The 23969-nt window shown below is 37.9% G+C and overlaps 3 protein-coding genes across 4 annotated transcripts; 1 reads left to right on the top strand and 2 right to left on the bottom strand.

The window, feature by feature from the left end:
• Window positions 1-62: 62 nt before the first annotated feature.
• LOC102237089 (vesicle-associated membrane protein 1) lies at window positions 63-7288 on the top strand. The gene is made up of 5 exons (XM_005798759.3): window positions 63-1035; window positions 2863-3016; window positions 3212-3370; window positions 3694-3745; window positions 5436-7288. Coding segments are annotated over exons 1-5 (384 nt in total). The 5' UTR covers window positions 63-1033; the 3' UTR covers window positions 5453-7288.
• Window positions 7289-7720: 432 nt separating this feature from the next.
• On the bottom strand, window positions 7721-14386 carry tapbpl (TAP binding protein like). Of its 2 annotated transcripts, none has more exons than XM_023330928.1 (8): window positions 14220-14386; window positions 12437-12649; window positions 12059-12328; window positions 11749-11949; window positions 10723-10890; window positions 10515-10618; window positions 9140-9365; window positions 7721-8787 (listed from the first exon to the last, which is right to left on the bottom strand). In XM_023330928.1, exons 1-8 carry the CDS (start codon window positions 14383-14385, stop codon window positions 8720-8722), a joined length of 1416 nt encoding a protein of 471 aa, XP_023186696.1. In that variant the 5' UTR covers window position 14386; the 3' UTR covers window positions 7721-8719. The 2 variants fall into 2 exon arrangements, with proteins under 2 accessions (XP_023186696.1, XP_014324199.1); XM_014468713.2 differs by having other exon boundaries at window positions 14088-14386.
• Window positions 14387-15337: 951 nt separating this feature from the next.
• c1r (complement C1r) lies at window positions 15338-23000 on the bottom strand. The gene is made up of 13 exons (XM_023330610.1): window positions 22889-23000; window positions 22334-22547; window positions 19554-19737; window positions 19325-19465; window positions 18451-18656; window positions 18193-18340; window positions 17985-18103; window positions 17824-17902; window positions 17588-17722; window positions 16955-17029; window positions 16655-16863; window positions 16356-16573; window positions 15338-16266 (listed from the first exon to the last, which is right to left on the bottom strand). Exons 1-13 carry the CDS (start codon window positions 22933-22935, stop codon window positions 15900-15902), a joined length of 2142 nt encoding a protein of 713 aa, XP_023186378.1. The 5' UTR covers window positions 22936-23000; the 3' UTR covers window positions 15338-15899.
• Window positions 23001-23969: the final 969 nt, after the last annotated feature.

A 23969-nucleotide genomic window follows, 5' to 3' on the forward strand; every position in this document is an offset into this window, starting at 1 on the left:
ATTTGCTTTAGGACCTCAGTTGTCCACGGCTCATTTAATTGTTACTTTTGTTGAATAAGTGGGTCTGTCGGAAGTGCACACGGTGCGGATTTAAACAGGCTGGACTTGAGTCAAACAGAGGTAGTTGCGAAGGGAAATGTGATACAGTAGTCGGTGGGTAATTGGGAGAATCCCCGGCCAGGGAGAGGAAAACAGTCGACTCGACACTCCGGTTGTCCACTATACCGCAGTCTGGTCCCGCCGCCCCATCCAACACGGAGAGCTGCAGCACTGCAAAGCCTGAGAGGAGGGAACGGGAGAGGAGCGAAGGGGAGGGGAGGGGTGCCGCACTGTCGTTGGGAGTCCAAGTGAGGAGACGCATTATTGCAGCTGAAACACTTTGCACGAACCAAAGTGCCGCACTTCCCCCCAAGACGCGCAGAGAGAAAAAAAAAGAGGAGGAGGAGGAGGAGACGGGAGTCAACGAGAAACAGCTGGTTTCTCATCACTGCACTTTTCTTTCTCCCGATCTTGACATTTGTTTGTAGCTCTCAGAAGAGGAAACTACCCAACCTGCCAGCCAATCAGCGCTGCGTCCTCGATCAGCATCCAGGAGCAGCTCCAAACGCTCAGCGTCACTTGGAAGAGCCGGACGCAGCAGCCCCGCTGGGACCCGAACATCCATGGATTCATCTCTTGGCTGGATTATAATTTAGAAGCGCTCCTCTCTTCTTCAACTCGCGTTGCTCCCCATCTTTCTCCCCCAGCCACGCTGTGAGTTATTGCCCGACCTGAATACGTGGCTCGGTATTGCGGTACTTTTGCTGACGGCTTGCAGTATAAATGCATCGCTAGAAGATCCCCACTGCGCCAAGAAGACTCCCCGCCCTTTTCTGAAGCTACTTGAACCTCTTTACTAATTAAAACCTCAGATTTTTTTTCTCTGGATAAGTGCCTTCACTTCTTTTCAGAGATTTTTATTATTATTATTACTTTGGTATCCTCCTTCTTCTCCCTCACTTCCACCGCTGAGTCAGTTCAAACAGCTGCATAGATGTGAGTATTAATGCGGATTCTCTTTTGCGTCCTTTTTTTACAACAATGCAAAAAAAAAAAAAAACAACATAAAAGCTAATCCAGATAAATCTTTATTCAGCTCTTAATCATTTGCATGTGTTTTTGACCAAGATAGAATCAAAATCTGTGCTGTTTTATTTCACTTTGCTGTGTTTTTTGCTGACGCATGTGAAAATTGTCGTCACATCTCTTAAATTATGTATGGAGTTGGGTTACTGCCACAGCTAATCCTTCAGGGATTTAAACCGAGTTGGTTTTATGATGTTGCATCCCAAAAATCATCTTATTAAACTATTTAAATTAGCATTATTTTTTGTTTGCTTGACTCAGAAGCGGAGTTATTGGAAACAATGTGCAATAATAATAATAATGACATTTATCTTCTTCTTGGGACCATTTGGAAATTTTCAAAGATTGTAATTTATTTATTTATTTATTTATTTATTATTCCCTGAGAAGCAGAGGCGCTCCTGAAGGGGGCGGATTCCCGGGAAGGCAACGACCAACCTTGTTAAATTGCTGACCATCCCCACTGGCTCTACAGACATAGTATTATTTATTAATATTAAAATAAAATTGGAGAAAACACATTTCATTGAATTTAAGTATCTATTTATTTATTTCTGTGTCCTTCTGCCACCTTTAAATATATATCACTATTTTTCGGTTCTGCTCTCCCACCCACTTCCCTGTACTTGTAAATAATAAATGACAACAGCAAAATAAAATTCCTGAAGTTCTGTCAAAATGTGACTTTTTGGTTTTGATGTCTCCCACAACAATATTAGTGGCCCCCATCTGACCTGCCCTATACAAACTTTCTGGAGCCGCCCCTGCTGAGCTGTGACTTTTATTCCCAGCAGCTCCCTCTCTTTGTGGAGTTTGTTTGATCAGTTTTTAATCTTGCTCCTGTTTTTTTCTTGCCTTCTTATTTTTCTGCCTTCCCTTTTTTCTTCTCTCTCTTTTCATTAAGACGGTGTATCAAAGTTTACTACTAGAAATCACATTTTCTCTTTTGTTCCTCAACTAAACAAATCCTCAAGCTTTTTTTTCAGATATAAATTTATAATTTATTTTACAACGTATTTTATAAGACTGCTCCTTTTTTAAAATCCCTCTCTCTCTTTTTTTTTTGGTCCACTTTTTGAGTTATTTTGTTATGCAGTTGCCATTTTTCAGGGCTTTAAACATGAAAAACATTACATCTACTATACATTTAGGAAAACGTGACATTTCGTGCAAAATATTGCATTTATTGCAGAAAATCCAAAAGCTCAAGTTCTTCTCCCTGATCCATGGGAGCTTAGCCAATTCATTTTACGGAGAGTTAAAACCGCTTAAACTGACCAATAATATTACAGGCATCCAGAGTTTTAACACCTAAAATGTAACATTTCTCCATCTACTGCTTTGTGGTTCTGATATGGTGATGATTGTGGCTGAATGCGTTATAGAGCTCAATGTCTGTTGTTGTTCACTGTTCCATGAACTGAGCTGCTGACGGCATTCTGGCCTATTTTATGACTCAGATTTATTCTATGTACTTTAGTTGTTTTCTCAAAACTTTCTCTTGCATAAACCACACATCATTAATCTAACTGAAGAGGTAATAATCACGTTGATAATACATGAACTAAGCAGAAACATGGAAGGACTGGTGAAGATGAATGAAAGCTGTGATTGAAAATCTGAGCGATTAAAGTAAATATAGATTTTTCAAGCTCTTCAGATTCATTATGTGGCACCCACATCAGAATTGAATGATTTAAGTGTTTATTTTTAATGCAGTCTTTCTTTTGTTTTCAGGTCTGCCCCAGATGCTGCTGCCCCTCCAGCTGCTGGACCTCCAGGCGCTCCTGGCGCCCCTGGTCCAGATGGAGCCCCGGGTGGAGCGCCTCCCGGCCCACCCAACACCAGCAGCAACCGCAGGCTTCAGCAGACACAGGCCCAAGTTGAGGAGGTGAGATAAACTAAGATCCCAAACCTGTGCAGCATTACTTTCTTTTTTAATTCAACTGAAATGTTAAAAGAAATTTAAAAAGCACTCTATGTCTACTCTTTGTTATTATTGGTTCAGAGGAACCAATTTTCCTTCCTCCATCAACCGTTTAATCCTTTCTGTTTCTGCCAAATGCTGTCTCATTGCCGGCTCTAGGTGGTGGATATCATGAGGGTGAACGTGGACAAGGTTTTGGAAAGGGACCAGAAGCTTTCAGAGTTGGATGACAGAGCAGATGCTCTCCAGGCCGGAGCCTCCCAGTTCGAAAGCTGCGCAGCCAAGCTAAAAAACAAGTACTGGTGGAAGAATTGCAAGGTGGGCGCATTTAGGTGTCTCATCACAGAGAAACTACTAATGTCTGAGTCAAGCAAATGCCTGCAGGCATTCAGCGTTCTGTTTAGAGGAAGACATTATAATCTGTTAATGAGCTGCTGTTGAGGACGGCAATATTCAGGGAAAAATGGAAGAAAGACGTTTGCTACTGAAGAGTTTTACTGAAAACTGGATAGATTACATAAGTAAACCATAAAAAATACAAATAGTGTATTGTTTTTGTTTTATTGAGTTGCTCAGGTGGTGTTTTGATCGGTTTTCAGTCAAATTACTAAAGGATTTTGTCTTATTTTCCTTTTTAACAGATGATGATCATGATGGGCATCATTGGAGTCATTGTGGTTGGAATAATATTCTGTAAGTACAATGTTGCTTTGTTTTAGTAATTTAAGTTTATGGGATAAGTTAAATTTTCCCTTTTTATTTTAAATAACATACTGTATCTTACTAAAGTACTAAACGTTTTTATAATTTCATGTTAGTCACACATTTCAATGAATTTTTATTGGGATTTTTGTGACAGACCAACACAAAGTAGTGCTTGATTGAGTAGCATCGGCAATTTACAGGGATAATCAGTCAGATCTATGGATACTGACAGGAAGCACATTTTCATTAGAGAACAAAACAAAACAACTCATGAAACCAAAGTATTTAACTAGTTAAGTGAATATAAAACTGAAACACTGAGTTCCTAAAACCCCACCTGACTTGAGTTGCTTTTGACCAATAATCAGTGGAACATTGACCAACATATTTTATATATATTGATTATTTTGATGATGGTACTTGACAAAATGTCATTTTTGCTACTGGTTTCCCAGTTGGTGACTAAATGATGTTTTCATGACTTTTTATTTTTGTGTTTATATTATGTAAAAACATCATTAGGAATGACAAACTGCCTCGTTTACTTGTAATGTACTTTATAAGTAAATGTGACTGAATGATACACGCAAATGAAAATGGAAAAAAGGCAAAAACTTCACACCTTTAACGACTCGAGTCTTGGAGGAAGCAGTGAAGAGGCAAGAGAGAAAAACTGTTGACAGAGCAACTATGAGTAACACGCTCCACAAATCTTCTCTTTATGGAAAAGAAGAAAGCCATGTGAAGTCCTGTTTGCAATTTTTCAAAGCCATGTTGGGGTCACAGCAAACATGAACCTTTTAATCCACATGCAAAACACGTCAGGCGGAAAACAGACAGCTCATTTAACTAAACCGACCACAGCAGTGGCAGCATCATGCTGGAAGGACAGAGAAGCTGGTCGGAGTTGATGAGAAGGTGGATGGAAACAAACACTTGGAAATCCTGGATCACAACATGCTAAAAGCTACAAAAGACTTAAGACTGGGGCAAAGGTCCACTTTCTTCCAGAATAAAAATCCTAAACATTCAACCGGAGTTACTATGGAAATGTTTTGATCGAGGCATATTCATGCATTAGAAGGGCCCAGTCAAAGTCCAGAGCTAAATCCAACTGAGCTGCTGCAAGATTTAAAAATGAAGCTCAGAGAAGCTCTCCATCAATCAAACTGAGATAAAAAAAAAATCAGATATACCTCAAATATTTATAGCTTCAGCAAAAGATGGTTCTACAAGTATTAATTCAGACTCGCAAAACACATTTTACATTTTTATGTGTGAAGAAAATTGAAAAGCCATGTGTCATGTTCATGAGGTGATGCAGCTGTCCTCTCCAAAGGCTCTTTCTGCATGGAGTACTCAGATTTTCTCGTGTCCAGGATGTAACCTGCCTCTCATCAGGTTATACTGGACATACACACCGTCCCCCTCTGATCGTAGAGCTTAGACAGTGGATGGATGGACATTCACATCACTTCACATCACTCTGCAGTGGTCTCTCACATGAAATCCCAATTATTGCAGTGTGTGACAACAGATTATATAAGTTACCGTACTGAAGTTGATGTGAATGAACTTTAAAGATAAATTATTTTAAGTAAAGCTTCTTCACCTTATTTTGCTTCCCTGATCAATTATCCATTAAACTAATGGCTACCTCTTTATCCTTCATTCGCAGTGTACTTCTTCTACTGAGCGCCTTCCATCATCACAGATGAACTCAAACCTAAGGAAAACATTACAGGGGAGAGGAAAAAATGAAGCGCCACTCCTCCCTTCTATCAGCCTTTCTCCTCTTCACACAGTCTTCCATTGAACCATCCTGCACCCAAACAGTCGTGTTCCTACGTATGTGTTTCTGCTCTCTTCGTGCCCCTTTCTCCACCTTCTTCCTTGCTGCTTTCTCTCAGTCTTCCTCCATGAGGTCTCACTCACTCTCTCCAGCCTCTGCACCTCATGCATTATTGAAGGTTGCAGCGGGCGGACGGAAACAGGGAGGAGAAAAAGAAAGAAGAAGGGAGAAAGCAAACAGAGCTCAGAGAAATATAAGTGAAGATTGAACAACAGTTTGCGGTCTTTCTACTCCAGATACGCCAACGCTTGATCATGAAATTTTTGTTTTAAAGAGACCTACATTTGTACATTGATACCGACATGCCAAACTAATACCCTCCTTTCATCATAAAGCTTGTTACTAACATGTTAGATTAGGACTCAAATCATTTCTGTTGTTTTTCCACGTGTGCAATTGTGATCCGCCACTCTGCAGCTTTTACCCAATAGGATTTCACCAGTAATTTATTCCATTTCCTGTTCAACTTTCTCTCACATAAGTCTCAAACTTCTGCAGGGATGATAAGAAAGGAGAAATGCAAAAAAGGGAAAAAAGTCTCTGTGAAACGTTAAGCCAAAAAGAGGTGATTCAGGAAAAAGAAGTAGGAGTTTAGCAGCATATTTCCCTGCATAAATACATGCAACCTGAGTCATAACCTCCAGGCAGAAAGTGATGAGTCAGTTTTGTGATTTTTCTATCTTAGCTGATGGTAATAGAGTCATGTACACAGAAAGGCACATGAAGCAGCTACTGACAGACAATCTGCACGCCTAAAGGACCGGAGGAAGGCCTCCCCACTCTGAATGGACAGTCGCAGCCATAGACAGATGAATGTGTAGCGTCGCATTTTGAGCAACCTTCTGTTAAGAGCAGAGGAGTTGGAGTGTTTGTTGTTCTCAGAGAGCAGGAGAATGAGAGAGGACAGAATGAGGATCTCCCAGAGCCGCCAGGCTTCCCCCCCTTCACTCACATAAAACCAGACTCATCTGTCACCTGCAGTACGATAACAGCCAGTAAGAGGCATTCGTTTCTAACCTGCATGGCAAACAGTATCCATATTCGTGTGACCTGTGTATCTGCCATTTCTTAATCTTACTGCCGATTGTATATTTTCTTTCCTTAGTGGTTTCAAGGACCTGTGTATAATGTCTTTCTGATCCGATACGTACTGCTTATGCAATGCGCAATGCAACAATGCTCACGAGTTTGCAAAAATGTGTCACTTGCTTTGAACAGAAAAAAAAACATAATCCTCAAGGACTGCAACCAACCGCTACTGTAGTAAATCATTTTAGGAATCACATAGAGCTAATATAGGAGAACCACTGTATATACATCCAAGTTTATGCTCCTGAAAATGTGTTTATATCAATTCCTTTAGGTTTTAGGAGACTGTTCGTTATTCGTGGAACTCATTTTCCTTTCTCTGAACTGATTTTGAAAGTTGTGAAAAGAGTAAATACAAAGAAATTCATGAGAACAATGGAGTAATGCATAACTGTAGCACTAAGCTCTAATGATCTGCTGATATTGTGCAACAATATTAACAGGTGATCATCATACGAATAGAGAAGAGATTATGTTTTGTGAATTGAACATAGGATGAGATGCAAATGAATTTAGCAAAAACAAAAAAAGTCAAATGCATGTTTACCATTTTTGCTGATGCCAATAAATAAATCATGAACTGAACTGCATCAATCTGTTTTCTGACTCTCCTCATGATTCTTCTAAACAGAAAAGGCTAAAACTCACTGATCAGCCTTCACATGTGAAGTCAGTGAGAAAAAGCTGAAAACTGATCAGTGAGCTCCGGCCTCCTGCACATTTAAATCCATAAAGCCTGGACACGATGATAATTATGTTCAGTATTAATGTTTGCAGTTCTCAAAAGTAGTTCCTAGTAGTACTTGAAATAGTAATTTCAATTAGTAGTTATCAATCAATCAACTTATTGATAACTACAAATATTTTTCTGAAATGAGTAAATTAGCAAGTTAAGTTTTTTTTGTCTCTTAGTAAATCATTTTAATCTACTTTCATACTCTACCCCAACTTTAACTCAAGTTGTAAAACAAACTAAAAAAGCTCTTGATAAGGACAAACAGGCTTAATAATGTTGAGTCATAAAAGTTTTATTTTCAAAGACAAAATAAAGTGAAAAAAGTCAATGTAGGACAAACAAAAAGACAGAAAAACAATGAACAGCTGCAGCATTTAAAACCACACCATCATAGTGGAAGAACCGTAATTCCTCCATTAATTCCTCCTGAAGTGCAAAGAAAAGTTGTAAATAAAAAACTCCAATATTTCCTCAGTTTGTACCGCATCTTCCTCCTACTTGTAATTAATTATTGTATTTTGTTCCCACAGTGACCTCCTTTGAAACTTAAATGAAGTGGCGTCAATCTCGATATTGTTAGCACTTTGTGGTTCATAATTTAATGTTTACTGACTGACTGACTTTAAATAAAGCTACCGATTCACAGCCTCATGCAAAAAATATTTACTTCTTGGTTGAATAAAATTACTTTAAATCTATTTTGGTCAAAAGCATAAATAATTTATAGAGCAAAGCCACAATGGAGCTTAAAAACAAAACCAAAAGAAACCTCAAAGACATAAAAGATTTTAAAGGTTAGACATTCATGTGCCTATAAACGCTATTAAAAGCCATCTAATTTCAAAGAGACTTACTGCAGGCTGCTGTTTTTGTTGGATTTATACAGATATGAAGTTGAAGTTTAACCCCAGGAGAGATGTGAAATGTCAGATTATTCGTCCCGATTGGAAATCTATATTTGAGATTCAGATTGGTCTTCTGGTCAGACAGAAATAATGAAACTTCAGTGGTTCACCTATGAGAAAATGTGTTTTTCCTGCTGAGATTATCAGTATATCACAGCAAAAAGAAATTCAAGATCCAAGGTTGCTTGGTGCATCATGACAAGAAAGAAAACAATAAAAACGTACAGCAACTGTATGAAAATCATTATAAATGAATGTTTCCCACAAATAAAATATTTCAAATTCAGCAGACAACAGCTATAAGACCTGAACATGTTTACCCTTACAGAAAAAAAAATCATTCAAGGCTCAGCTTCAAGTTACGGTGACCAGAGAGTCACTTATTTCATGACCTGATAGAAGAAGAGAACAGTGACAACGAGGAACCCGAGAACCCACCAATAGGAATCTGTAGAGAGAATACACACAGTAAGAATTGTTTTAAAGACAGGAGACAAATGTGCAAAAACATAAAGGCTTTAATCAATGTTATTGAATTAGGTGGAAATTTACTGAGATATATAGTTTGATTCTTTGGAAATATGATCAAGTGACAAAAAAGTAAAGTTTTAATCTTGGAGAGAAGGTTTGTGAGTTTTTTTCTTGCACTAAAACAATCCGAACAGCCTGTCAGAGAACTGACAGTTGTTTTATGCTTCTGTTTGACGTTAAAAAAAAAAATTTCATCCTTAGATTAACAAGTTAATGAAATCACACAGCATTTTGTTCAAACGTTTTTCCTATTTGACAAAGAAACATACCTGGTTGGGCAGGTTCGACTACTATACTGATGTGGAGCGGATCGTCCAGAGCTGGGTGGGTCACCCTGCAGGTGATCTTGGTTCCTGGAGAAAAACTCGGGAGAATGGTTACATGGGAGGACAGGGTAAACGTCCCGTCCCCGTGCTGCCGATGACTGCTCAGAGAGCCCTGGTTCGGAAAGAGTTTTGGCTCCGTTTCCGTTGGAGGAAGGAAAAACCATTCCATCTGAAAGGCAAGGAATAAAGAGCAGAAAATTATGACCTGTAATCAGGCGACAGATCTTTTTTATTGGCTCACTTGGTGTTCGTTGAAGAACAAAATGCAACAAACTGCTGGATGAAGAGGATTGTGCATTTTTATTAGTTGTGCACTTGAAACTAAAGATTTTTTTTCTTGATTTATAAAACATAAAGCTGCTTCTGGTCAAGAAAAATCAAGGTATTTTAAAGAAGATCTTTTTTTAAGATAATGAAGTGTTTTTATTCTTCAATAGCATCATCTTCAATCATCATCATCATCGTCATCAATCTGCCAAGTCAGTTTATATGACAAACTTTTTAAGGAAGCGATTTTTATTTATTTTTATTCATTTTGAAGTGAAAAAAAAACTGATTAGTTTCATTGAAAGTATGAGGATTTGTTTTTTATCCACAAACGTTCTGTTTTATGGTAAATTCATGATGAGGAACACAAGGGGGCGCCATACTTCCATCCAAGTATCTAATCGAGGTAGTCTGTCAAAACACAACTAATTATTATCAACTAATTAGCACCAAGCTTTAAAATGAAAATATTATAATTGCACCAACTCTCACTGGAAAAAAAAAACCTAACCTATAAAATGTTTACATTTATTCTCTGGATTAAAGAAATCTCATATTTGTTCCTTTTTTAAAAATGCAAATAATATATTCAGAACTTCTATTTTCCCTGAAGTAAAAATACTGCACACTTAAAATAATTTGTCCGCAGATTTCAATGTTGAGCATTGTTTGTTTTTCTTTGTTTGGTCACACTGACGCTGGCATAGTCAGTGAAAGGTTAAATTAAGTTGTAGTTTCATCTCTGTGCAGGAGTTTTGTCCAATAATTAGGGATTTATTTGTGAGATTTTTCTATTGTTTCGAGCTGGGGGGAAAATAGCAGCGTTGGTGTATAATGTTTTACATCTATCTGAGTTACTTGATAAGACAACACAATAATAAATCTTTGAACAGCAAAAAGGAAATTAAAATTGAGCTTTTATCACTTCATTCTAATTTGCATTTAATTATTATCTCTCTGATAAAAGGAAACTTTAGGTTTTTTGCAGGTTATTTCAAAGGGTGCTAATATAGCAAATTTAATAATTACATCTAAAAACAGAGCTACTGACCTGTGCATCTAATGGATAGTATTTAGCACAATGACAGCTCAGTGTTTGTGGAGAATTTTTATTCAGAACCAGCTTCTCCTCCGACAGAGAAACCTGCGGCGGTTCTGGGGAGAAAATCAACAAGAGGGAAAAGTTACAAAATAATCAAAAAATTGACTTTAATAGATGCTTAAAATAACAGTAAGATCAGAATAGAGGAAAAACCTACGAATGATATGGAGCTGAATGACCTGCTGGGCGTGGAAATGACCCAGATTGACGGTGCAGATGTAGGTTCCTTCATCGATGACCTTCAGCTGAGTCAGACTCATAGAGACGTTTCCCTCACTGAGGAGCAGAGCAGCGTCCACACTGGAGCCATTCCTCTCACCATGAACTGAGCACAGAAAATCAGACACAGATATGACAACTCTACAAAGTTATCCTCTCAGCGTTAAAGGGACAAACATGTATCTGGAGATTTAGGTGGAAATAATTTTTTTATTTTAACACTGAATAACGTTTTTGTCTTCAAAACTCCCAGATCCTTCCTTTGCTGTGTCATTATGAATGTTTTTTTTTTTAGTTTGCAGTAAGACTCAGAATTTATTTGTTATACCTTTATACAATATTCATTTATTGCCGCTATTTTGCATTTCTATTGAAAGTAAAAGCTTTAAGATTAGTTCAATATTATCCTGTGAGTCTACAGGAGTTCCTAGAAGTCTTTTAACATTTTTTGTCTTTGCGAAGAGTTGTGTGAGGTGATAGTAATAAATATTCAGGTAGATGCAATATGCTGCTTCACCACAACAAAATCTGCATGCATATCAGAAAACGTTTAAGATTTATGAATGCTAATATGTTTCTAGAAGCAGTGGACTGATTTCAATGCACAGACCAGCAAGGCAACATGCAATTAACTACGCCTTCTTGATATAAATTCATTTCTACAACACTCACTGTAAAATCTGTTGGTAGAACTTCATGTTAATACGATACAATGAGTTGTCAGCGTGTTACAGCTATACCATCTGTGCTCCTATATATAATATCTAATAAAACCTTTAAAAAGCATTTGCATAAAAATAAAAATATATATAAAACAGAGATATTATTCTTTTTATAAAGTACATTTTAAAAAAACTCATAAATGTAGAATCCTTAACTTATCTTATTATTATTTATACAATTTATGATAAAGTTTTTATAAACAAATCCCTTATGGGGCCTGTTTATTCTTGTTAATACTCGCCTACAGTGGCCTCTTCTGTGTCGTCCAGTTTTGTCTTCATTTCAAGAACTTTCCTGCCTCTCCCTCTGTGCTGCAGACGCCATTCCAGGCCCACGTCTGGTGCTAACGGCGTCTCCTCCTGCTTGAAGCCGCAGTTGAGGAGAACATCTCCTCTCAGAGGAGCAGATACAGAATTTATGTCGGAAAACACCAGGAATATTACTGTGACACAAAAAGGCAAAGAAAGCAGGGAAAATGTTATGAAGAAGATTTTTTATTATTATTATTGGGGTTTTTTTAATTAGATGCAGCCTTGAACTTTGTATTTTACCTTTAGTCAGCAGAGTTCCTGACTGGCTGAGAGGTAAACTGAGTTTGCTTTGTGTCAAGGTTGTCTGATCTTTTTCAACTGGTAATGTTTGAAGAATGAGCGATGTGCTGAAGTCAAGTCCTTCCACGCTGAGGGAAACCATGAAATATGCTGGATCAGAGCTTTCCTGAAGTCCTCGAGGAGTGTAGCGACTTATTTCACACATCACCTCCTGCTCGTTGCAGTCTGCATGGAGCAACATGCCTGCGTTGGGGATCTCAGGCGATGACACTGGAAGGAAGGAACAAGAAATGTTGAGCACAAACTGAGTTGATTTTACAGTAACTGAGCTGATTTTACAGTGACTGAGGTTGAGGTGTGTAGATAATAAACAGACACCTTTGTTCTCAAACAGGATGAGGTCTGGATCAGGGACCGAGGGCGGGACAAATGGAGTCAGTGTGTCAAGGGATTCATCAGGTCCCACTGGGACGTCTCGAAGGACGAGAGTGGCTGGAGTTCGGGAGAAGAGAGAGCCGCCCCCCATTCCACCCATTCCGACTCCCTCCTCCACCAGAGAGCAGGAAAGAACGACGTCTGCACCCCCATCAGCTGGAAGACAAACATAAAAACACAACTTTGAAGCTCATAAGTTTTTCAGTTTTCATGTAGCGTATTATGTAGTGTAACCTCACATATTTGTTAAAATTATCACTGTCGTGACAGATAATTTGTGAAAATATCAAGTTTCTCTCCCAGTTTTAACTGCAGAAATACACCATTCAGTCAGAAACAACCAATCAGAGCCAGGAGGAGGATTTTAGCGCTGTCAATCACTCTCATGTACACCCCTTGCTTCTGCAGCTGATTTACCTCAACATAGCCTGCAACAAATGCTAAGGCTAGTTAGCATGGCAGGTAGCATGGCGGAAAAATTGTCTCATTTGTTTCTTCGCCATTAGTACATTTAGCAGCAAATACATGAGATTGATTGACAGTGTAAAGACCTCCCTACTGGCTCTGATTGGCTGTTTTTAACTGAGAATGGTGCATTTATTCAAACGGCAATAGTAGCACAGGGATCTCCCAGGTCACATGTCTCATATTATACTGTCACAAGATGGTGACAGTTTTAACAAATATGGAAAAAAAACATATTTTTGTAAAAGTTACATACCAAAAATTACAAAATAAATGTTTTGCAAAGCCACACCAAAACCATCCCAGTATGGCCTCCACTGGACTCTCTAAGGAGGGCTGTGAGTGTTAGAGCCTACAGGTTATGTAAGCTGCAAGTCAGATTGTACATGTCAAAGTGGATAACAGGACCCAACAGCAGCAGATTCTCCAAAACATCCCACTGCCTCAGTCACCCACATTCTTCCCATAATGGGTCCTGGTGCAAAATGTTCCCCAGGAAAGTGACAAACAAGCACCCAGACCACCTGCCTAAAGTGTTTACCTGATAACATATTGTTAACCAGCCTCCAAATTCCACTTTTGTGCTCCATATTTATATATTTATCCACTCTTTTAACATTTGCAGACTGGAAACAACCCAACAAGAGCTGCAGTTTGCTCGACTCTAACTTACAGACAACCTGATCCTCCTCAAAATCCTTCTGTTTGAAATTTTTTTTTCTGCTTTCAATACATCAACCTTGAGGATAAAATCTTCATTTGATGTCAAATATATTCCACCCACTAACAGGTGCCAAGAAGATCTTCACCTGTCTTACTCCCGAATCACTGTGTCAACAACCTTGTTCTGTTTAGTATGCATATTTGTATTCTAATTCTTTTAACATACTTTTTTGTTATGATCGATCTCTTTGCTGCGAGTTCACCTCCGTAATGAATATTGTTTAATTTTGGAAAAATAAACAAATTAGTTTCTAATAACACATTTAAACAAAAATAACACCGTTTTTTAAAGTTAGGGGATGCCCAATAAAATGCTAATGACGAGAATAAAACCTGTGAGCAGATTCAAGAAAACGTTTTCTCTTTGCTATTTACGATCATTTGTTTGAATACGAATATGTCTTACCATTAACGAACGTCAAAAACCATCCGATAAATATTACTCCAATCATCTTCAAGGAGCAGAAGGTCCGTGTTTTATTAAAAATGAAATAAAAGAATAATGCACTTTCACTTTTGATTTCAAAAAGCTACATACGCGTCATAACGATGGTCCCTTCTTTGAGTACGAGAGAGTTTTCTGACTCCCTCTTCGCTCCATCTGTGATATTCATTAACGAGATATTATTACCGGCAATAAAAAGATAGAAATAAAGTCTTTCGGTACGAGTGGATGTGCGTTTGGGGTGATCTAACCTGAGCATGCGCAGAGTGCGAAAACAGATCACTAAAAGTGAAAGTAGACTCAGAGGCTCGACCAATCAGAAGCTAAAGCAATTCGAGTCACGGGTTACTATGGTAACAGTGTTTACGGGTCGTTCGTCAGTAAAAAGAACTAAACCTTTTAAAGACCAAACGATTTTTACATGAACTCAGTGGCGCCCCCAAGGTGTAGCCAGAGGAGGGACCTCTATGAGTGTGTGTGTATATTTTACATGTAGTTTATTTACATACATTCTTTAACTTAGAGCAGTGTTTCTCAGTTATTTAATTTCTTTTTTCACAACTCCCCCTGAATTGAAAGACTATTGGCGAGTCTGATAATATCTAATCATTTATCTGTACAAACCACTGGCTCCAGCATTGTATGGCCTGATTGTCAATCTCCAAGTTCAGTTTCTTAAATCAATCAGCAACATTTAATCAAAACTAAAAGGTCCAAATGATTCACTGGGATGTGAGTTTTTCAACTTTACACAGCATAAAAGTTTTAAAGCTGTAAACATTGGTTGCTTGTGAGCTTCTTCAGTTTATTGTTTTTCAATATAGTTTTTTAACATTTGTTGTGCAGAAGCTGCAGCACTATTGCTTATATTTCATCTTGTCAGCTCTTCTTCTGACAGCTAGTTATTTGCTATCTGTAGCTTGATAAAGAGCTATACAAACACAAAGCCATATAAAAACAAAACAAGTTATATTGTGCAATTTAAGTATTGCAAACCTACAATAATGTGATAAATTTTGTTTAGCTGTAGTTAGACTAAATAGCAAATACATCTTGACATTATAAGTTATATGCAAATAAGGTATTTGGTATAGACTTTGCCATGGTAAACAATGTTGTTTAGCTGAAATGTTATTCTCATCAAATTTACTTTTTCTGCCTACTTCACCAACAGCATTACTTTTGTTAACCTACATACATAAAAAAAAACATTGTGTCATCAATGCATATTTTATTTTTCAACACAGAAATCAGTTGTACAAATGTTCAAAACTTTCTCTTTGGTTTACAGATTTGCTTCAGCAGACATGAAGTAACATCTGGGGATATCCTGCACATTCATTTAATTTAACTTCATTTATATGACATTTTAACTTTATTTATATGAGAATATTTTTGTCAGTGCAGAATATTTTTATCAGTGTACTTCAAATCACTGCTGGTCCGTTGTTGCTTGGGAACTCTGATGGCTTATGGGTAGCATTTGCTGTTTTCAACACAGTAAAGATTACAAGATTGTTTTTTGTTGCGTGGTGAATTTAAAAAGATAGGCTCATAGTACTTAAGCAATTTATTTTCCGAAAACTGTATTGTGAACAAACATTTTTGACCTCAATACTACATATATTTGTGTAAAGATACTAACTTGAATTTTTATGGTTGAGTTCACAGATTCAGTTGTCTTAAATTTATTTCACCACAGATTCATTTTTCTCTGTGTATATAGCTTGAGTTGTCATTGTGCTTCAATGAAGTTTCAATGCTTGAATGCTTTCAATTTTCTCGCATGATCTTGTTAATCCAGTCTACATAGTTTGCCACTTTGGTATAAAATCCGTATTTTCCTTTCTGTCCACATCTGAACCCCCAGCTGACAATCCCAGCAGCCCAGAATCGTCTATTTTCAGATTGCAGAGTGAAGCCACTCCCACTGTCACCTTTGCAAGAGTCCTTCCCACCTTCAGGAGTTCCAGCACAGAACATGTTGTTTGTCAGTCTTGGTGTCTGGCTACTAGGCATTCCCTTCAAAGAATTACTGCATTTTTCCTGTTCCACCACTGGAACATGTACATACTTCAGCTTATTTGTTAGAAAACGCCGCTGATTGCCTTTGTCTGTAATGCCAAAGCCAGATACCATCCTGAGAAAAAAATGACAGGTTTATAGAACAAAAGATCAGTTATGTAAAAGAGATTTGATATTAATGAAATTATTTTGTAGTTTCTTTACCCCATCATTCCGGTGTCATATGTGTCATTATCTGATGGCAGACACAGTGGCATTATTGCTGCTTGGAATGTGATCGGGTCTTTAAGTTTTATCAATGCAATGTCGTGGTCAAAATTTAAATTTTTTGGATTATTATATTCAGAGTGAACATGGACTGCAGTTACATTCAGGGAAGGATTTTCTATAACTTGGTCAGCATCTGTAACTGCAAGGTAAACCTACAAAAGACATAACAGAATTTTTTTTTTTTTTAAAACATGTCACTGGACAAACACAGAAGATTACCCAGTATTACTTACAGATAAAGCCTCAGGAGTTTGTACTTGTCCATTAGGCACAACCACATGAGCTGCAGTCAAAATCCAGCGATCTGCTATGATCATACCTCCTCCTCTGTTGCTACCTACATTTATTAAAGCTTGCCATGGGATGGTATGCTCTGCAGCATCATTTCCTCCAATAATCCTCTGAAAGTCATTTTCAATTTGTTTCGTTGGTCGACCACAAACTGTATAGGATATAAGTTTGTATGTAGTTATAGGGGAAACATAAGAGATATCAAGATGTGCTCTTATGTTTTAAGAGACCAAAAGTGATACCTGGTAGGCATGCTGGTCTTAAAATAACATCATGGTTGGATCGCCACTGTCTATCCGCTTCACAGGTGAGAGAAACTAAAAAGAATAGAATGTTATAAATACTGAAAATTATTGGTTACTGTTTGCATCTGAAAGTTACTAATTTTACGGAGTCCACTCTGTTATACCCTCTATAACAACCCTCACCCATTACAGAAAAAAAACAAAAATCCAGCTACTTTGGGGCAAATATTTTAGTTTTTTTTTTTTTTTTTTCTTTTGTGGCAAAATGCATGTGGCATTTTCCAACCTGCAAATATAGCTCCGGTCTTTCAAAATCCTGGAAGATTCTGGCTTTAATTTACATAACTATTTATACATATAGGTTGACTTTGACCTAAATGCATCCAAAATGTCTTTCAGAGGGCTTGGTGGTGCCGATGCATGGCACTCTCGCTTCTGTCTGCTGTGTCAGCAATCTATCTTGGAGGTTCTCTTACCACCATTAGGTGTGTGAATTACTGAATGTGGTGTGAAGTGCCTTGTGGTTCATATAGGGCTATACAAGCACAGGCTATTTACCATTTTACCAGCTATGACAGCTTATTTGAAGCATCTAAATCAGTAAGTTACAACTGTATAGTAAACTCTTACCATTATTGCCACCGTATGGTGAATAAAATGGTTCATTGCAATGATACTGAACAACAGAAAGATATTGGTTCTGGAAGCCAGACAGGAAGTTAACTCCTCCATTCAGCAGGGGATCAGGTTCTCCACAATCAATTACTGTGGCAGAGAAAAAAAAAAGATTCAACATTTGTCAGCAAAACATTTGTCGTGATTATTCACACGTTCATTGTTGGAAATGATACATGAAGCTAACGCACTGTGGCATTCAGGCAGAGGGAGATGCCACTCTCCGTTGCTTTGGCACATGGTAGAGAAACCCATTATCTCCGCACCATTCTGACCAAGAAAAATGTGACACACATTACATTGAAACATTGTGGTGTTTAAAATTTAATCTTAAAAAAGTGCTTAAACTTACCATCATTAGTTTGTATCCTTCATCACAGCGCACAAAAATATAATCTCTGTAGAAGTACTCAGTTAAGGAAGGGGTGACCCTTCCTTTTGCGACTTCACCGGGAACTGGACAAGTCACTCCTAAACACACGAGGAACAAAAATGTGTGATCAGCTGCATGTTCGACCTTCAGGCGCTTTTAATTTTCTAATTTCCTTTCACCCCCTCACTGTGTGTGCTGTACTCCAGGCTCCATCCATTGCTTTGTCCCTGATTATCAATATTGTAGCCCAGTTTCACAATGTTTGAGTTTGTGTTTATTAATCCTGGGCTTGTTCCCCCACACAGCTTCATGGGATTTCTGTCTGGGATGATCACCTTATAGAAAGAAATGCTCAAAGTTTGTTAACTGAGAAAATATTTACATTTTGGAGTTTTGTTTACCTCTATTAATCTTACTACAGCTGGTTAAAGCTGATTCATGTTACCTCCAACCAGTGATAGAGACAGTTTGGGCCTTCCTCTGTGTCCACACTCTCAATGTGAAATTTGTCAGAGAAGTTAAGCGAGACAGTGAAGCCGGACTCCACAGAAATTATATACTGACAGGACAAAGCATCTGGCGAGGGGTTCGGATAACCTGGACTCATCAAGTGTCCTTCTAGCTCATCAAATACACCTCCGACACAGGATACTAGACACAGGAAAAGTCAATAAAAGGTTTGAGCATAACCACAATGTGGAAGGAAAGTGTTACATGAGATTCATTTGATTTCGTAGATCGGCACAAGACACCTACACAACACATGGAAACATGTGAACTTTGTGGCGCATGAGAAAACTGCAGTGTGATGGAAAATTAACACATTCAACACACCATCCTCACAACGAAACATGCAGGGAGCAGCATTATGAAGTGGGATGCTTTTCTTCAGCAATTAGTTTAGAGTAACATATGGAACTAAATACAATCCTTGGGAAAAAAGAAATTGACTCTATAGGGTGGCTGAATGCACCCTGATGACCCTAATAACCTGGGCAATACTGGATAGGGTTAGGGTTACAAATTTGTGTGGAACCCTTTCCACACAATTTTTTTATATGTAAAACTTGTGTGGAAAGGTATTTTAAATGATCCTTTCTAATGTTACTCTGTATCATTGGCTCATAGCTTGAAGTCAAAAGGGGAAAAGTTAAATTTTTTCCACTACTTTAAGAAAGTGATACAACATTAATTGATTATGCACTTGTCTTTTGCAAACTTTTTATTTCAATACAAGAGGCAAAGGAGTATTGGAAAAACTGGTTTTTGATTTACCCTTCATGAGCAAATACTCCATTCTCTGCATTCACCAAACTTACATATGCAGGTGCGTTCGTCTGAGCGTAGCTCGTAGCCATGGTGACAAGCACAGAGATACGACCCAAGTGTGTTGAGGCAGATCTGAGAGCAGAGTGGACCAGATCCATCCTCAGGTTCTGGTGCTGAGCATTCATCAATGTCTGGTGAAATGAAATCATCCATAGAATAGTTATATATTCAAAATTAAAGATATATTATTTATCATGTGAGAAAATTACCAAAGCACACCTATTGCTTGGTACTGAGCAGAAAATCCCACATTCTGGTTTCGGTCCGGGTTGTAGTCATCGGACTGGAATATCAAGGTGAGTCTGCTGCTTGGAGACAAAATGGGCTGGTGGCCGGGGTGACGTCCATCAGCAGAGTTCTCATTGCCACAAAACTTTCCAAGCACCTTTTCATCATATAGGACCTGCAAAGATAATATCTTAAATATGATTAAGAAATACTACCCATAAAACTTTATTTCAAAGAAATCAAGTGGGGACTTATAAAAGTGCATAAAAGCAATTGTATGTTTAGTTGTTTTCATATTTGTTTCCAGAAGTAAAAAAAAACCCAAATGGTTGTAGCCTGAATTCTGATTGGAAATAAGTGGCTCACACCAGTGGTGGTTTAATATATATATATATATATATATATATATATATATATATATACTGTATATATATATACTGTATATATATAGTCTTAACTATTTATACAACATTTTCACCAACCGATTCTCATTAAACAATAAATTTTCCCCAGTTCTCTTCAGGGCGCTGCTGATGGAATCCTAACAGTGAAGCTAAATAGCCAATCTGTGCAGAAAATAAAAAAATATTTGGCCAATCAACATCGCTGATTTAATGTCTTTGTGGGTCTCAGAGTCTTGCCGTATCATTGTAGATTCCATAAAGTTCTCTGTCGCCATGGTGATAAAGTTGATAATGTCACCATTGTCGCGAATTCTACACCGTGACTGACAATATGGAGGATTTCTCCAGATGGCCGGTAAGCTACCACTTCTACTCCTCTGTGTGTTTTATTAGGTTTAGCTATATTGCTCTGGTCTTTTGTTGTTTTGTTCATCAACTGCCATCATTTATTCTTCGCTGATAATCAGTTGAGGATGCTGGCTAGCATAATGCTAATGCTGCTCTAGAGAGCTATGATTTCTTTTTCATTACTATGATGCTCTGCCTTTTTTGACTTTCTGCTTCCGTCATATTGCTAAAGTTTGTTTGATATCATCATGTTTGCTTGGTTAGATGGCCATTCTGATGTGTTGTTGTACATTGAGAAGCTAAAAGCCTGTTTGCTAACAGGTATTTATGATCGTACCTACTTAGTTATTCTAGGTAGGAAGCAAGGGCGTAGGTTTGGTCTAAGTTTTGGTGGGACCTTACAACTTACTGACCACCCCCCCCGACCAGTTTTGACCAGTGGGGGGGCGGAGGGGGGGGGGGCACCACATTGGCTTATAGCCCCCTCCCCCCAACCATAACCAGATCATACATCTTGTGTATACAACCAGATACAGTCATGCTCAGCAGATCAGTTCATGAACACTTTACTTTTTCCTTTTCAAAATTCAGCAAACATTACAAGTAAGATCAAAACAAATATCCTCTGGATCTACTGATTATACAACAAACACAATTGCAGATAAGAACAAAAAATGACTTCTTGCACTTCAGGAAAAAGATCCAATTGTTGAGATATTATGCATTTAAGAGGAAAAAAGATTCATAAAATTGCTTGCTCTGCTGTCTGAGCATCCTATGTGAAAAAGTATTACATAATTAACAGACCTATTCTACCTCACATTCAGTGCTGACCTTACTAAACACCGGACTTTACAACAAATGCGTTGCGTGATAGATATCTAACTCATGGGTCCACTCACTGTACTTACAGCCGAGGTAGCGAAATAACTTCTAATGTCTGTCGTCCTTTTCTTTTTTGGTGGCGACATGGTCTCGGAGACTCATAATAAATGTCAAACTCAGAAGGAGACGCGTTCACTGTCAGCACCGTGGACCAAGCTTCCGTTCCGCGTGTGGCCAGCTGGCCGCCGCCTGTTGCAGCTAATCAAAGAACGTAGATCCACGTTCTGTGAGCCAGTAGCGGGTCGTCATAGTTCATAACAGCGAATTTTAAAATGAATGCTACCACTGCGTAGTATATTGAAATATTAAACTAATCAATGTAGATTTTCGTTTATTTATTTTGTTTTTGTTAAAAAACACATATGTTTTTTTTTTATTAATATGGCAAAAATTGGTCGGGACTATTTTATATCCCTTGAATATTGGTCGTGACATGTCACGACCGTCCATACCCAAACCTACGCCCATGGTAGGAAGGCATCTGCTGCTTGATGTTATTAGTTGACTCTTCACAGTTTTAATGCCAGACTTATGTGATCATACATACATAAGTCTGGCATTTTTCACAGTTTTGAGTCTGATTCAGTTAGCTGTTGACACTTATTTAATGATTAAATACTGTATATTTTGCAAGTTATAAAACAGACTTTTTACTTGCAGCTAATTTAACATGTTATTTTTGCTAGAAGAAAAATGTTATATTATCCTGGACTTGTAGTCATTTTTCTACCATTAGGCTTAGGGTAGGGTATTCAGCTTTTCACTGAATCAATTGAACGTAGTCCTTCGTAGTCCTTATACTGGTCTAAGAAGGGAAATTTATTGATACATCAGGCCCACCAAGAATTATTTTCACCAGCCACCAGTGAGAGAAAAAAAAACATTAAAAAATTATTAAAGATAAATAACAGAGTCTGCAAATCAGAAATTATATTTCTACAGTCACATTGGAATCCCAACTCAGAAAATAGTTTGATAACTCTGACTTTGGCATACATTAGTTTATAAAACTAATCTCTTGCAAGAAAAAAGACTGTGAGGCCCAAACCTATGTGTTCCTTATAATATTAAATATTTTACTAAATGTGAGCAATTATGCAGTGGGTACATCTGAAAGTATTATATTGCTCTGACTGTGATGGAATCGTAGTAGCAGCCTGCAGAGGCCTCAATGTCCAGATGTGTGAAGGTCAGGCTGATCTGGAAGCCCTCCGGCACGCTGATCTCCCACTGCTTCTGCTGGTTGGGGGGATAGGGCAGAGGATACTGGGGGGAATGGATCTCCCCGTACATCTGAGGGTCTGAGTCTGGCAGTGGGACACACTCACACACCAACACATGCAGAAACCTGGAGACGTGCACAAACAAGAGGTCCATCTGTTTAATCAGACTTTGATGGTTTGAGCCACTGGTCCAAAGTCGATCCAAACAAAAAAGAGCAAACACAGTAACAGAATCAACAAAATCAGACGATACATTTTATAGCTGAGAATATCTATGGAAATGAGTCAGCCATCTACCTGTTATGAAAAGGCTTTCAAACATGAGTCATAAATACTTTGAAGTAGAGTAAAACGATCAGGTATTTGCATTCATATTTAGAGACGCTTAGAATCAAGAAAAAAAAATTCGACAAAAACGGTTTAAGTCAATCATAATTGATTTTTCATAAAAATCCTTTATACTCACCATATGATGAAAGCTGTCCAACTAATCCGGAGATTGAATATATCCATGCCTGAATTTTTCTAGCTGTGTACCAGTACAAGTCTGAGATACAAGTGAAACATTAATGTCATAATGGCTCCTGTTTCAAGTATTAAGCAACCCACTGCGTTAATGCCAGGAATACGCCATGTTTGTCTTGGCAAAAATCAAGTATGTTTGTTTTTTAACAGCAAAAGAGTGAAGATAGCATTTTGTAAAAAATTGTGATTAGAATTGGATAGGGCATTGTCATATTTTATAAATTGTGCTATTTTAGATTATGTTTTGCTATTCTTTCACTGTAATTTATGCATGGACAGACAGCGGAGCACCTTCTCACATAGGCTGCTCCAGCTCCGCTGTCGTAGGGACAGATACAGGAAATCCTTCCTGCCACATGCCATCTCACTGTACAATAAAAGCTAAATCATTGTTCTGCACAAATCAGTCCAATTTCGCACAACTGCACTGTGGCACACTTGCTGTACATATATTTACATATTCATACTGTTTCTGCATTTTTGAATCTTTGCAAGGACTGCTCTAAGCTGCTTTTTATACTGACAGCATGTTATATTTTATTTTTTATTTTATCTTGTCTACAATTGCTACTCAGTGGTGGTTGTTGTGTGTCTTGTCTCTATGCTGCTGTAACTGCGAAATAATTTCCCTGCTGGGATGAATAAAGTAATTCTATTCTATTCTATATCTTTGGCTCATTCATTAGCTGTCATGAATAATTCCTCCACCAGAGGGAGGTGTGGATAATTTTCCAGCATCGCCCCTTCACTGAACAAGTTAGTAAATGCCATAACACCATCCTAATAAATGCTTAGATCAAAAGTTTTGTTTTCCAGCTGTGGGAGAATACCTTGAATAATTACTCAGAGTACATAAATATTTCATGCAGAAAGAGCCCAAGCTGGGACCTTCTTGTTGCAAGGCAACGTTGCTAAGATCATTTTAGAAAAAAACCCATAAACCACAATATGAGGGCATTACAATGTTTGATTGTTTAAGTGGATGAGGACATTTTTTCCATTGTGTAAAAAAGACACATAAA

The sequence above is a fragment of the Xiphophorus maculatus genome, chromosome 3, assembly GCF_002775205.1.
Source record: "Xiphophorus maculatus strain JP 163 A chromosome 3, X_maculatus-5.0-male, whole genome shotgun sequence".
Classification (NCBI taxonomy): Eukaryota; Metazoa; Chordata; class Actinopteri; order Cyprinodontiformes; family Poeciliidae; genus Xiphophorus; species Xiphophorus maculatus.

Excerpts from the sequence above, each read along its gene's own strand:
- tapbpl (XM_023330928.1), bottom strand. The coding sequence starts at position 14,385 with ATGCTCAGGTTAGATCACCCCAAACGCACATCCACTCGTACCGAAAGA. Across the intron at positions 12,329-12,436 it reads CATCCTGTTTGAGAACAAAG|TGTCATCGCCTGAGATCCCC; the intron begins GTGTCTGTTTAT and ends CCTTCCTTCCAG. Across the intron at positions 10,891-11,748 it reads CACAGAAGAGGCCACTGTAG|TTCATGGTGAGAGGAATGGC; the intron begins GCGAGTATTAAC and ends TTCTGTGCTCAG.
- LOC102237089 (XM_005798759.3), top strand. Across the intron at positions 3,017-3,211 it reads CACAGGCCCAAGTTGAGGAG|GTGGTGGATATCATGAGGGT; the intron begins GTGAGATAAACT and ends TGCCGGCTCTAG. Across the intron at positions 3,371-3,693 it reads ACTGGTGGAAGAATTGCAAG|ATGATGATCATGATGGGCAT; the intron begins GTGGGCGCATTT and ends CCTTTTTAACAG.
- c1r (XM_023330610.1), bottom strand. The coding sequence starts at position 22,935 with ATGGATATATTCAATCTCCGGATTAGTTGGACAGCTTTCATCATATG. Across the intron at positions 19,738-22,333 it reads GCTACTACGATTCCATCACA|GTCCTATATGATGAAAAGGT; the intron begins GTCAGAGCAATA and ends TTATCTTTGCAG. Across the intron at positions 16,267-16,355 it reads TATGACACCGGAATGATGGG|GATGGTATCTGGCTTTGGCA; the intron begins GTAAAGAAACTA and ends TTTTTTTCTCAG.